General features: G+C 41.7%; 1 protein-coding gene across 15 annotated transcripts in view; it reads right to left on the reverse strand.

The window, feature by feature from the left end:
* The window catches only part of TACC1 (transforming acidic coiled-coil containing protein 1), a 126845-nt gene that overhangs the window by 30275 nt on the left and 80952 nt on the right, over window positions 1–15618 (reverse strand). For 13 of the 15 annotated variants that reach the window (XM_010385257.2, XM_010385255.2, XM_010385262.2 and 10 more), the window contains one exon: window positions 1585–2701. The exons of the other annotated variants lie outside the window; for them this stretch is intronic. In XM_010385257.2, coding sequence (XP_010383559.1) covers window positions 1585–2701 — 1117 coding nt within the window. The remainder of the gene's footprint in view (window positions 1–1584; window positions 2702–15618) is intronic. 15 annotated transcript variants of the gene reach the window in all.

Raw genomic sequence — 15618 nt, forward strand, 5'->3', positions numbered from 1 at the left:
CTGGAGTATAATGGCATAATCATGGCTCACGGTAACCTCAACCTCCTGGTCTCAAGCAATCCTCCTGCCTCAACCCCCTGAGTAGCTGGGACTACAGGTATGCACCACCACTCCCAGCTAATTAAAAAAATTTTTTTTAAAGAGACAGGGGACTGGTGGGGGGCTCTATGTTGCCCAGGCTGGTCTTGAACTCCTGGCCTCAAGGGATCCTCCCATCTTGGCCTCCCAAAGTGTTGGGATTACAGGTGTGAGCCACCACACCTAGCACCTACAGTATTCAGTATGATAATGTGCTGTATAGGGTTGTAGCCTAGGAGTAATAGGCTGTACCATATAGCCTAGGTACGTAGTAGGTTACACAACCTAGGTTTGAGTAAGTTCACTTGATGATGTTCACACAACAAAATCACCAAAGGATGCACTTCCCTGTGGCTTACCCTGTGGCTAAGTGATGTATGATTGTATTATCATCTACTCAAGTTTTGTGATAAAGTAATCCTGTAGCAAAGTTAAACTGAAACTTGATATGGAATATGACCTTAGGTAATTATACTGAAAACTCCAAGGACCTTGCAAAAGTCAGATAATTTCCCAGGAGAGATGGGGGATTGACTAAACCGACTACTTTACTCAGTTTTAACTGATCATGTAAAATATTCTTGATTCTTATTAAAAATTTACCTTCTGGGCAATGAGCCAGAAATTACACATGGAGACAAGAATTCTCATCAATTTTTAGTGGTAGGTTTGTTTCCCAAAAAAATCACAGCTTTCTGTTTATGTAAAAAGTCTTCTTTCTACGAGACCCTTTTGGACCATTTCCCACGTTATTGATGCTACAGAGGTAAGTTAAGTTACAGGATTGGAATTTCTGTTTTATCCATAAAGAATACGAAGACGGTGGCCAGCACTGCATTTGAATTGTCTATAACATGACTCCTAACAGCCCAGCCAGGATTTCTGAAAACCATGAAATCTCTACCTGCCTATCTCATTTTTTTTTTTTTTTTTTTTGAGATGGAGTCTTGCTGTCTTGCTGTTGCCCAGGCTGGAGTGCAGTGGCGTGATCTCGGCTCACTGCAACCTCTGCCTCCTGGGTTCAAGCAATTCTCATGTCTCAGCCTCCCGGGTAGCTGGGACTACAGGTATGCACCACCATGCCCAGCTAATTTTTGCATTTTTAGGAGAGACGGGTTTCACCATGTTGGACAGGCTGGTCTCAAACTCCGGACCTCAAGTGATTCACCTGTGTCAACCTCCCAAAGTGCTGGGACTACAGGTGTCAGCCACCACGCCCAGCCTTTTTTTTTAAAACATAAAAAAGTCTCTAGGGCCAGGGGAAAAGAACTTAGCTGATTAAGCTGAGGATTCAGAAATAAGGCAACAATTGGAAAAGGAAACCTCTGGTATTTCCGATTCCACACAACAGGCCAAATAGTGAAGACTGCAGGATAACATTACGAGCTTTGTATCAACCTTGGTGCACCTCAAAGGTAAACTCAGTTCACCAAAGCCAAAAGTAGCCAGCTGCCAAACTCACAGAGAAGACACAGAGCACGACACCCAGCGCCCACTGTCACTCACGTTATTAAACGCGACTTTGCCTTCTTGGGTGATTCTAAGATTTCATTAACATGATTACCAGTGGGAGAACAAAAGTCACTGCTTGTTAAGATCGTAGTTGGTTTAAAGGGATCCACAGATTCGTCAAAGTTATCTGGGTCAAAGTGGTAGGAACCCTCAGAAGACAAGGATGGGGAGTTCTGCAGAACAGAGTGGCTCCCAAAGGGGTTGAAGCTGGCGTTTTCCCACTGACTAGGATCTAGCTTGGAAGATGTTTGGGAGAGAGGCCCGTCACGTGCCACTGGGTCTGTAGGCTGTTCTAAACCTGCTGACTTACTGATGCCATCTTTTTGCATCTTGGGAATCAGTTTGCTACCCGGTTTCCTGCCAAGCTTCCTTGGAAGGGCTTTCCTGGCCTCTATGTTTCCCATATCTTCTGTGAAATCAAACTCAAGCTTGAGAGGTAAGCTCCTGGACTCCTCCCCCAGCTCAACCCCTGAGTCGTTTGTGTCACTACTGAGAGTGCCGGGAGTTTCTTTAAGGTCAGGGGGAGACTTCTGGAACCTGGCACCTCCTAGCGAAGAAGGACTTGTGTTCTCATCCAGCTCTTCGGGACTGAAGTGGTAGGATGCTTTGGGGAGAGGTGTATCCTCCACAGCAGCGTCGGTGTCTGAGAACTCTCCTCCAATTGCTTTCTTCCTCAGGGGGACAGGCTTGGGCTTTCTCAGCTTGCTTCTTCTGCTGGGCACAGGCTCTGGACAGGAGTTGCCAGCTTTCAGATCGGCTTCTGTGGAGGCCTCAAGGGTGACCCCCATGCTGCCTTCCGTCATCGCCTCGTCCTGGAGGGCGTCTGGCGGGCTGGAAGGCAGAGCCTTGCCTGAGATTGCAGTTACACAGCCATGAGCTGCTTTTGCTCCAAGGGCTGCCGAGATATCCGTGGAATCCCTCGTTTCTATTGAAAACGGCCTCACAATGGAAATTTTGCTAAAATCATGTTCAGGCTCCTCTTTGAAATTCTTGACTGAGTGAGAGTCAATGGCCTGCTGTGGCACTTCATTTTCTGAAGGTTTAGAACAAGTCTTAGATGAACATTTTTCAACCACTTCTGCTACAAGCTCTTCATCAGCTTCTTGTGATTCTACAATGAAACACAAAAACCATCTATTAAAGAATTATCTTTCTGTCATTGGTAAATATCTTTTCCTACCTGAATTCATATAAACAAATAGCAAGTTCTTCCCCTTTTGCTTTTATTAACCATCTCTAAAGTTCAGCAAGGATGGCAGCACAGCCTAAAAGAGAAGAGTAGCACAACACCCTAAAATGAATTTTCCTATCCCAAGTTGTGTACGCGTATTATCCAAGTGATACAAATGGCAAGTACACCAAAAGGACTATTTAGAAAAAGGATAAATAGAGCAAGAGTCTGCTGCAATGTATATTATGTGATGTTAACATTCTGTAAGGTAAAACTGGTCTGGAGGAATCTTTAGAAATCAATAGCTACAGTGCAGGGGAGTCAGATTGGCGCTGAGACAGTTCCTAGGGACAGCCAGACAGCTTCAGGGTCAGAACCTTATGCAGTGAACAGATTTGAATCTTTGGATGTTAAAAACACAAGTATCTTGGGAGGCCAAGGCGGGCACATCATGAGGTCAAGAGATCGAGACCATCCTGGCTAACATGGTGAAACCCCATCTCTACTAAAAATACAAAAATTAGCTGGGCATGGTGGCACATGCCTGTAGTCCCAACAACTCGGGAGGTTGAGGCAGGAGAATCACTTGAACCCGGGAGACGGAGGATGCAGCGAGCTGAGATTGCACCACTACATTCCAGCCTAGACTCCGTCTCAAAGAAAAAAAGAAAAAAACCCACAAGTATCCACAGAACAGAATTTAAAAAGACTGTTTCAAAAATAAATTTAAAAAATCTACTGTGACCAACTCAGAATCATCTCTCTGTAGACCTAAAAACTAAAAGAACCAAATAAGAAAGCTAATTTGAAAAACCAGATATGGAAATGGTTTTAAAACAAATAGCCCTTATTTCACTAAGACACAAATTATAAAACAAAAAAGTTATTTTTTCTTTAGAACCTCTGCCTCTAAGCCAGACCAGGAATTCTCTAAATCACTTGTGAAAAATAAAAATCCTTTTTAATTGTGGTCTTACTAGGATAAGTGCTGCAAATATTAGGAAAGTGTGAATGAGGTAATTTCATTAAAGCACAAAGTGATTTCCTGACATAGATATCTGAAACAAGAGTAGCACAGAAAACTCAGTGAATTGGTTATAATATCTCATGATTTTAAAGGAAATTAAGAGATGATCCTCTAATCCTACTTCCTAATCCTAATCCAGGGGCAGAGTCAAGTACCACTGGAATATCATAGCAATAGTTTTTATTTTTGTTTTTCTTGAGACAGTGTCTCTGTTACCCAGGCTGGAGTGCAGTGGCCTGATCTTGGCTCACTGCAGCCTTGACCTCCCCAGGCTCAAGTGATCCTCCCACCACAGCGTCCCAAGTAACTGGGACCACAGGCATGAGCCACCAAGCTCGGTTAATTTTTATTTTATTTTTTACGTAGATAGGACAGCCAAGTTGCCCAGGCTAGTCTCACTGGGCTCAAGCAATCTGCCTGCCTTGGTCTCCCAAAGTGCTGGGGTCACAGGTACAAGCCACTGCACCAGCCTGTTTTTTTTTTTTTTTTAAGGGGTCTCTCACTCTGTTGCCCAGCCTGGAGTGCAGAGGTGTGATCACAGCTCACTGCAGCCTCAAACTCTGGGGCTCAAGCAATCCTCCCACCTCAGCTGCCTGAGTAGCTGGGATTTAGAATAGTTTTTTTAAAGCACTCACACACCTTTCTCATGAATCTTTTATGATTATTATTGGGTAGTGGTTTATAAATTATACTTCACAAATATACTTCAGATATTCTACAAATGTCCAATTAAAATTTTTCTTATAAATATTATGTTTATTATTAATACTAAGTCTCAGTGCTTCATAGCCAGAATTTGGTTTAACATATTTCAAAAGGATTTTTTTTAAAAGAGATAGTAAGTATCGCAAAATCTTGGTAACTGTTGTCCAGGGATAGGTATATGGGAGTTTTCATTGTATTATTTTCTCTGTTATACACTTGTGAAACTTTTCATAATAGAAAGTTTAAAAACTCAACTGCAATACATACAAAATTTTAACAAGAACATTTTAAACTGTACTGACAATTTCACTTATGTGTACAGAGTCTATTATCTCTGTCCATGTATGCGAACTGTTTTAAATGTGTTATTGTTTCTTTGTGCTGATGATGGGGATGCAGACAACTGAAAACAAGCCATCAATACCCTAGGGCTGCAAATATCCATGTGTTTCCATGTACAACTGGCTCAGTTAAAAGACAAGCCAGTTGTACAACACTGAGTCTTGATTATATCAAGGTTTAGATAGTTATCACTCCTTTTAAGTGTTGGTGCTTATTGTCAGCTTTTTAGATTCAACACAGATGGTAAAAATATGTATTTTGCCTTTGTCCTCAGTCCCTGGCACGGAGCTCCTACAACCCCTGGAACCTCCTGACTGGTCAGAGTGTCTTTTGTGCGCTAATGAATAACTAGGTGCTGGGGGTCCCTTGACAGCTGCAGGAACGGGTTGGTCACCAGAAAGACCAAGCCAAGATTAGAGGGTTGCAACTTTCAGCATCGTCCCCACTCCTTCTGAGAAAGGCTGGAAAATGAGCTTAATCACCAAGGCCAATAATTTAATCAATCATACCTATGTGATGAAACCTCTATAAATACTCTCAAAGGACAGGGACAGGGAGCTTCCAGGTTGGTGGACACGTTGACTTACTGGGAGGGTGGTGTGCCCAGAGGGCGTGGAAGCTCTGCACCCCTGCAGGTATGGGGATACCTTGCCCTATGTATCCCTTGCATTTGGCAGTTCCTGAGTTGTAACCTTCATAATAAGCCAGTAAATATAAGTATTTTCCAGAGTTCTGTGAGTCGTTCTAGCAAATTACTGAAACTGAGGAGTTCTGAGAATCCCCAAATTTATAGCCAGTTGGTCAGAAGCACTGAGACTTGCGACTGGTATCTGAAGTGGCGGCAGTCTCGTGGGACTGAGACCTTATCTTGTGGGGTCTGCACTAGATAGTGTAAGAAATGAACTGAATTCTTGGAAACCCAGTTGGTGCTGGAGAATCTGAGAACACCCAGAACAGGAAATGTGCCTTTTAACAGTGACTATTTAAGAGACACAGCACTAAATTATCTGAGCTTTTTTAAAATGATACTTCTAATTATCTCAGTTTTGTATTTTCTACCAAAAAGATTTAAACTTATGAGGAACCACTTTATGTACTATTTCTAAAATTTACATCTATAAAATTAATAAATTGGATGAATTGTTAGATATTGTTAATAACTCAAATCTGAAACACAAATTCCCCTCTGCTCCTCTTTCAGACTTTTGGAATAGTTTAATTAAGGCATGCTCTCAGGCACTAAGCTGAATTATTAAAAAACTTATCTGCAACTACTGACCTGCATAAATCAAGGTTCTTTCAATCATGTAACTCAAACACTACTGAAATAAATTTGATTTTTTTTTTTTTTTTAACACAGTCTCACTATGTTGCCTAGGCTGATCCTGAACTCCTGGGCTCAAGCCATCCTCCCGCCTCAGCCTCCTGAGTAGCTGGGATTACAGGTGCATGCCACCACATCCGGCTTAGTTTTTAATTAGACTCTGATTTAGTTATTTTGTATGTTTCAATCTCACAAATCTCATTGTTTTCAAAACTAATGTTTTTAATCTTTACAACTATAATATATGTCACCTTAAAGTCTATTATATACTAGAGTCCACATAATTCTTTTTTTTTTTTTGAGGAAAAGATTCTACTGCCTTAAGATTTTGAAAACTATGGTTAAAGTGGAGAGTGCATCTCTAAAAATGGTGATATGGAAGTAAGTGGGGATGAATAAGCCTTCTAGGAACTTAATACACGTGTCCTTTTAAGGAGAACTTCAGCATCTCTCAGTTGTACTACAGATGACCTCACTGTAAATAACAGATCTTGAAAATCCTATACAAGAGGTTGTATTTTAACGTCTTCATCCTGGTGCGCCCAGGAGTAGATGGCGTGGCATGGTGGGAGAGCCACCCTTTCTATATGCTGACAAGCAAGAAATGGTCCTGAGCCACTGTTTCTCCATCTAGAAAACTATTTTATACTACATTTTACGATAAATCAAACTGATATACTGGAAGAACTTGTTACCTAACTAAATCATGATGGATTTGGTAAAAATAAAAATTCTACTTCTAAAATATTGGTATTACACATGTATTTTCTTGTGTACAATTTATAAAGTGATATTCACCCATAAACTAATTAGCCTATATTAAATGTTAGGACAAGAACTACCTCCTTTCATTTGCTTTGGATTTGTTTTCCAATGGATTTTCTTATCTGGTTATTTCAGTACTTTGGTCTATAAAGAGGTGATTCTGGGCCAGATATGGGAGGTTTTCCATTTATTTTTGAAACAGTCTGATTACTTAAACCCTGTTCTGTGGAATAGGGAATACAGTTATGTGTTCGTTAACAACGGATTCTGAGAAATCTGTCATTAGGTGATTTCGTCATTGTGCAGGTCACTGTGTGATCATTATAGAGTGCACTTGACACAAACCTAGATGGTATATTTACTACATACCTATTGTATAGTCTATTGCTCCTAGGCTACAAACCTGAACAGCATGTTACCGTACTGAAATACTGTAGGCAATGGTAACACAATGCTAAGTATTTGTGTATCTAAACACAGAAAAGGTACAGTAAAAATATGGTATTATAATCTTACGTGATCACATCATATATGCAGTCAGTCACTGATCAAAACATCATTATGTGGTGAATGACTGTATTTGTATTTTTAACTTCCAAACATTCAAATCTGCTCACTGCATAAAATTCTAACCCTGAAACTGTCAGGCTGTGCCTGGAAACTCAGTACCGATCTGCATCCCTCACATTTAAGCTGTTGATGTCCAATGGCTCCTCTGGACCTACAGAATGTTAATACCACATCAGATACACTGCAGTAGAACCTTGCTCTACTTAGTCTTTTCCTAAATAAATTCTATTTGCATTATCTAAGTGATAAAAAAAATCAACAGATTCTCTCTCAAGAATCTGAATTAAGACAGTAAGTGGATCTGTAGGAGACTGAGGTCAGGATAAAATAGAGACAGAAGACCATCCTATACCAGTTGGCAAGTGATAGAGAACAGAGGTACCTGAGGACTTTTCAATGCCCACAAAGGCCTACCTACACTGCCCCAGCTTAATTTCCATGAAACTCCCCTTTCTCAATGATGTATACGTATTTAAGCTAGTCTGAGTGGATTTCTACCCTTTGAGACCAAATGTATCCAAACTAAAGTGCACAGAGAACTCAAGTCCCAAAATTCTGAGATCAACTGATGTCACCTAATGAGAGACAAATACATAAATCCTTCTGATATGAAAGGATGGGCATTACAATCACGCCCTATGCAATGTCTTCAAGGAGCTCAGAGATGAAGAGCAAACCTGCACGTAAGTACAGGATGAGAGACCTACCTGAACAACCGGCCAACATTTTCTTACACACGATTGCAGTTAACTGCAAACTAAATACAACCCATGGTGGCATAACTGAGCACAAAGCAAATGCAATCTCAGATCCCATTAACAGATAAACAGAAACATCAATGACAACAGTATTGAGTAAAATGCACTGAGGGTTTGGATGGACCAGGCAATGGGCTACTAAGAGCTCACCAGGATTATCCTAATTGAACCAAGACACCAGTCTTTACCAGTAGGCAAACCCAAATCTGTCCAGACTCTAAGGCCTGGGTACTAAACCACAGATTAAATTCATCTCTTGATTGCCAGAAAAGTTTCTTGTAGTCTCCTCGATTACACAACATCTGGGATTGTGAATTCAGTTAAGATTCTGAATTCAGTTCTAAGCTCCTCATCTTAAAAAAATTGTGAACAAAAATGAATGTCCTTAGAGGAATGTGGATCAAGGTGGTGTATCTGTAAATAATCAGTCTAAGATATTTGGCCTAGAAAACTAAGAAACACTATAGAGTCTGCAAATATTTTAAGGGCACTTGAGGTAAAGGGATTAGAATTATTGTAGCTTCAGAGGATAAAATTAGGATCATGTGGACAACTATTAAGAGGAAAGTGGATTTCAACTCAGTATAAGAGAAAACAAACAAACATGCATTGAGTGCAAAGAGAAGCCAGCTCCCTATCCATCAGGAATGGTCCACTCCTCCATTTCACTCACACATTCACTCAGTCATTCAACAAATACCCAAAGCATTTTTACATACTGGGCTCTGTGCTTGGCACTGGGGATGTAACAGCAAGCAAAAAAGAGGAGGGCTCTGTTCTCATGCAGTTTAGAGACTAGCAGGATAGAGAGATGTTGATTAAATAATTACTGAAAGAATGAAAGGGAGAAATGAGGCTGGGAAAATAGAAAGGCATCATGCAGGCCTTGTCAAGAATCTGGTTCTATTCTAAGAGCAACAGGAAGCCATAAGGAGTTTTTAAGCAGCAGAGAATATACTCAGGTTTATATTTTGAACAGACCCCAGTTGCAATGTGGAAAAGGATTAAAGAGGGTAAAAATGGAACACGTAAAACTGCTAGTATGTTATTCTAGGGGCTTTGACAAGGGTGATGCTAATGAATAGGAAGTATCAGGAGAACCCACCCCCAATATTTCAACGTAGGTTCTTTCCATTTTCCCTAAGTGTCAGCCAATCTGAGAAATAAAGAGAAAGAGTACAAAGAGAGGAATTTTACAGCTGGGCCGCCGGGGGTGACATCACATATCAGTAGGTCTGTGATGTCCCCCGAGTCGCAAAACCAGCAAGTTTTTATTAAGGATTTCAAAAGGGGAGGGGGTGTATGAACAAGGAGTAGGTCACAAAGATCACGTGCTTCTGAGGCCAATAAAGATCACAAGGAAAAGGGCAAAGCAAAGATCACAAGGCAAAGGGCAAAATTAAAATTACTGATGAGGGTCTATGTTCAGCTATGCACGTATTGTCTTGATAAACATCTTAACAGAAAACAGGGTTCAAGAGCAGAGAACCAAAATTTACCAGGCTGGAATTTTCCAATCCTAGTAAGCCTGAGGGTACTGCAGGAGACCAGGGTGTATTTCAGTCCTTATCTCAACTGCGTAAGACAGACACTCCCAGAGCGGCCATTTATAGACCTCCCCCAAGGAATGCATTCCTTCCCCAGGGTATTATTAATATTCCTTGATGGGAAAAGAATCTCTCCTACTTGCATGTCCGTTTATAGGCTCTCTCCAAGAAGAAAAATGGCTCTATTCTGCCCGACCCTGCAGGCAGTCAGACCTTATAGTTGTCTTCCCTTGTTCCCTGAAAATAGCTGTTATTCTGTTCTTTTTCAAGGGGCAGTGATTTCATATTTTTTAAACACACATGCTCCACAATCAATTTGTACAATAGTGGTCCTGAGGTGACGTACATCCTCACCTTACGAAGATAACAGGATTAAGAGATTAAAGTAAGACAGGTGTAAGAAATTATGAGTATTATTTGGGAACTGATAAATGTCCATGAAATCTTCACAATTTATGTTCAGAGACCGCAGTAAAAACAGGTGTAAGAAATTATAAAAGTGGCCGGGCAAGGTGGCTCAAGCCTGTAATCCCAGCACTTTGGGAGGCCGAGACGGGCGGATCACGAGGTCAGGAGATCGAGACCATCCTGGCTAACACGGTGAAACCCCATCTCTACTAAAAAAAAATACAAAAAACTAGCCGGGCATGGTGACGGGCGCCTGTAGTCCCAGCTACTCGGGAGGCTGAGGCAGGAGAATAGCGGGAACCCGGGAGGTGGAGCTTGCAGTGAGCTGAGATCCGGCCACAGCACTCCAGCCTGGGCGACAGAGCGAGACTCTGTCTCAAAAAAAAAAAAAAAAAAGAAATTATAAAAGTATTAATTTTGGGAACTAATAAATGTCCATGAAATCTTCACAATTTATGTTCTTCTGCCACAGCTCCAGCTGGTCCCTCCGTTCAGAGTCCCTGACTTCCCACAACAGGAAGAGAAGTTATACTCTAGAGAGGAAATAAGGAGGTGAGACTGATAAAGCTGGGTGATAAGCTGGATACAGGACTGAAGTAGGAGGAGGTAGCAAAGATGATGGTAAGTTTGAGCCTTTGAAACTAGAAGACTAGTGCCATTCAGTGAGATTCAGGAAATACTAGTAAATGCTTAGGGACTGTTGAAGTGGGGCCATGGGTTTGGCCTTGGACATGCTGAGATCTGTTTCAGGTTTTTTTTGTTTTTTTTTTTCCCATCATTCCACACTTCATTTCAAAAAAAATTTAAACATAGCTTAATACATTGCTATACTTTATTTATTTTAGAGAGAGGATCTCACTCTGTCACCCAGGCTTGAAGACAGTAGCGTGATCCTGGCTCACTCCAATCTCAATCTCCTGGGTTCAACCGTTCCTCCCTCCTTAGCCTCCTAAGTAGCTGGGATTACAGGCACACCACTACACCCAGCTAGTTTTTAATTTTTACGTACAGATGAGGGGGTCGTACTACATTGCCTAGGCTGGTCTCAAACTCCTGGGCCCACATCATCCTCCTACCTCAGTCTCCCAGAGGGATAGTATTACAGGTGTAAGCCACCATGCCTGGCCTGTTTGGGGATTTTGAAGCAGAGATGTTGAATAGGTAGAAGTATGTTCAGAGAAGAAATCTGGGCTGGGAATAATATTTGACATCACCAGAGCCATGGATATAGATGTGATCACCGTAATTCACACTGAATACAACATAATAATAAGTGATATCCATTCTACACTTTCATCTTTGAGCTTTAACATATTTTAAATCCTAATTTTAAGTTTTAAATACTTATTTATTTTTTGGAGACATGGTCTTGCTCTGTCACCCAGGCTAGAGTGCAATGGAGCACTCATAGGTCACTGCAGCCTCAACCTCCTAGGCTCAGACAATCCTCCTGCCTCACCCTCCTGAGAAACTGAGACAACAGGCATATGGCCAGCGTGCCCAGCTAATTAAAAAAAGAAATTTGTAGAAATGGGGTCTTATTATGTTGTCCATGCTGGTCTCCAACTCCTGGCCTCAACTGATCTTTCTGCCTTGGCTTCCCAAAATGCTAAGACTACAGGTGTGAGCCACTGCACCCAGCCAGAAGTTTATTCAAAAAAAAGTTTACCTAAAAAATATGAATCTAAGATAAGATAAAACCTGAATTTTAAACAGATTTTTAAATTAAAAGAGTAATATTATTGATAATTACATCATAGGTATAATGACATGATCATAGGTGGTATCATGATATCTGGAATTTGCTTTTAAAAATACCTAAGTAACAAAATGAAAAAACAAAAAAGGGAGGATGGTGGAAGCAAGCATGGCAAAATCTTGATAGTCCTTTATCTGGGCAATGGGAATACAAGTTCTACTTTTATATGTAGTGTTGGAAGCTGATCCTAGTTTTTTAAAGATTTTTTACAGTTACATAATTTCTCTCTCACTCTCTTTGTCATGGACTCCTAAACATTTACTACCATTCTCCTTCATAGGATCCCAGGGCCGGAATATCCAGGGCTATGTGTTCTTTCCCTATAGCTTCCAGAAAACCTAAGGGTTAAAGGGAAGGGAAGTAAAGCGCTACCAACGCTCAGCTGTCAGGAGCTGAGAAGCCCTTTTCCCCTCCTTCTGTAGGTCCCACACTCATCCACCTCTTGGGGTTCTTTTTTTTTTTTCTGTCACCCAGACTCCTTCACCATCAATCCCACAGCCCCCAAAGAAAGGAGTCTATGAGAATTACCTTTTGCCAAACTCTCTCCTAGCTTTCTATTTCTGCCCTAATCTCTGTAACACAAGGACAGGGCCTTTCCCGCTTTCTTCCACATGTACCCACTCCTTTTAGAGTCTTCCTCCTCTCTCCATCATCTCCACCAGCTGCTTTTGCCAAACTGAGTCCCTGAGATTCTCAAAACGGGGTGTGCACCAATCAGTGACAAGGGCAAAGCCACTTGAGAGCCGGGGAAGGAGGAGGAAAGAAAAAGGAGCACATCTCAGCACAAGACAAAAGCTCTAAGTCTGACCCTGTCCCAGCAACTGTCCCTGGACACCAAACGCTCTGCAGTTTAAGAACAGCCGTGTCATCTCCTCACCCTACACCTAGGAAGGGTAGTACTGTGGGAGATGGCTTCACCCCCACATGCTCCTCTCACTGGTACTTGTGTTCCTACATCAGTTAAGCAGCTGGGAATCAAGAGATTTATGCAAAGTTAGCATCAGTGACAGTGAGCCTTATCTGCTACATTGTAAAACGCATGGCCCTGTCATGGTGGAATGGAGAAGGAAAACAAACACCATCCCACTCAGTCCCCAGGCTGAGCAGAGGGCTGAAGGAACTCCACTGAAAAGACACCCCCGCTGAGTCATTTCTTGGCCAGCTCAGGGCAGGTGCCAGGTAAATAAACTTGATCAGCCCTACACCAAGTCACTGCATTCGCCATATCTCCGTCTGGCACCTTCAGTCACCAAGAGAAGGTCCAAACAGGCAGAGGCAGTGGGTGGGAGAGGAATGCTCATTTACTTAAACCAGTTTGGGGAGCCCTGAGAATAAAAAAAAAAGAGAGAAAAACAAACTAACCACATAACTTGAAAAGGTATGTTTGGGTAAGATTCTATTTGCATTTACACTATCAGCAAGTGTCTCAGTACCAGCTGACCCCACATACCTAGTGCTGCCCTAAAACGCTAGGCCAGGCCCAGCAGCTCACGCCTGTAATCCCAACACTTTGAGAGACCAAGGTAGGGGATTGCTTCAGCCCAGGAGTTCAAGCTTAACCTGGGCAACATGGTGAAACCTCATCTCTACAAAAAACAAAAGTAAATTAGCCAAGCATGGTGGCACATGACTGTAGTCCCAGCTATTCAGGAGGCTGAGGTGAGAGGACCACTTGAGTCTAGAAGTTGGAGGCTGCAGTGATCTATGATCACACCACTGCACTCCACCCTGGACAACACAGCAAGTCCCTGGGAAATGAAAAGAAAAAGGAAAGGAAAGAACCTAAACTTCAAGTATCCCACCACAAGTAACTTTTAGTAATAAGTTACATATCCAGATCCTCAGTAGGCTCCGGGTCCCAATCTCCCATAACAAAGAGTTTGGGCCACAGCAGTCAGGCCTTGCTTTTCATCTGAAAGCACTGTTATGCAACTAACCTACCTTTATGGGCCTTTCCATTTTTATAGAAATCCTGTGTTCCCTAAACACCTTCTTCCAGGGCACTGTTAGGCTCTCTCTCTAGAATGAGTTTGATGAGTTTGATTCTGACAAGCACAGCATTGCCTGGTGGCTTGGTGAATACAGACAGAGATTAGATCAGTAAATGAATTAAAAGCACACACAGAGGAAATCCACAAATAGACCAAAATTTCCACTTCTGGTCCATTTGTTACTGTTAATGAAACTCTTCCTTTCAATAGTCAGCTTTCCCTAAATCTAAAAGGTTGTGTGAATCGCCCACGGGTGATCTTAAACAGTAGATGCTTTTTATGCTTATTCAGGGTAAAGACTATTCTCAGTAAAAAGAGTTCTTCCCTCTCTATATATCTTTTTAAAAGAAAAGGCACGGAATGCAAAATTTTAAGGATTAAGGGAAACAGCTTAACATTCTAGTTTGCACTCTGGTATGCTGAATATATACTGGGTTAAAATTCAAATCTACGAAAAAACTTGAAAGTCTTAGAATAGGGGAAATGTTATCACAAAATATTTTTGAAACTTCAGAAAAATGTATTCAACTAACATACTGAGAATCAACTGGTTAGCTGCTTTTACATGTAGAATCTCATTTAAGAAGAGATAAGACAGCAACCACTTGGAAAACAATGTACATTAACACTTCAGATTTGGCATTATTCTCAGCTATGCTTGACTTTTCCCTCCCAGATTTTAACTGCATGGCAAAATATTGTCTAAGAGCTCCTTTTAGATCTGTCCACCACTTTCTCTCCTTTAGACAGATAGTCCTTTTTATGGGTTTCTAAACATCTGATATGATAATTGAGAAAGCTGCCAGAATTTGGACAAGTCTCCTGTATTTTCACATACACACGCTGGCTCTCTTTCTGACCTCAAAACACATAAACAGTTTCTCATATCCAAGTGGCTTCAGGATGGGGGCTGGCCACCAGAAAAACCAAACACAGGATTAGAAGACGGGAATTTTCAGCACTCTCCACCCCCATCTCTGAAGAAGGGAAGGGGGCTGGAGACCAAGTTATAAAAACTCTTGGAAGTATGAGCTTCAGAGAGCTTCTGGGCTGGCAAACACAGATATGCACGGAGAGTGGCATTCCCAGAGAGGGCATGGAAGTTCCGTGCGCTCCTCCTTATACCCAGCTCTCCCATGTGGCTCTTCCTGAGTTGTATAACAAACCAGTAAACTTTAGCATTTTCCTGAATTCTCAGAGTTATTCTAATGAATTATCAAACCTGGGCGAGGGTATGAACACCCCAAAATTTGTAGAAAAGTCAGACAGAAGTGCAGGTGACTGGGACATGGGACTTGCAACTGGCATCTGAAGTGAGAACAGTTTTGTGAGATTGAGCCCTTAAGCCTCTGGAGTCTGAGGCTAACTCGAGGAAATAAGTACCAGAATAGAACTGACTTTTTGAAAACCCAGTTGGGGCTGGAGAATCAGAGAACTAGTATAGAAAAGAACTGCATATTCCACAAGCTACAGGTTAGCCACTGATACATAAACACAGTCTATTGAGCAGCAAGAATACAGGCCTAGAATCCTTCTTAGTAAGCACAAAAATATCTTCTTACCCAAAACCAAGTCCCCTTCTACCCATTTCTCCTCTGCCTCCACTTCATCACAGGACTCCCATTCTCAACCTAGCCAGCCCCATCCCTCTTCCTCCTCCC

This window comes from Rhinopithecus roxellana, chromosome 9 (assembly GCF_007565055.1).
Source record: "Rhinopithecus roxellana isolate Shanxi Qingling chromosome 9, ASM756505v1, whole genome shotgun sequence".
Lineage (NCBI taxonomy): Eukaryota > Metazoa > Chordata > Mammalia > Primates > Cercopithecidae > Rhinopithecus > Rhinopithecus roxellana.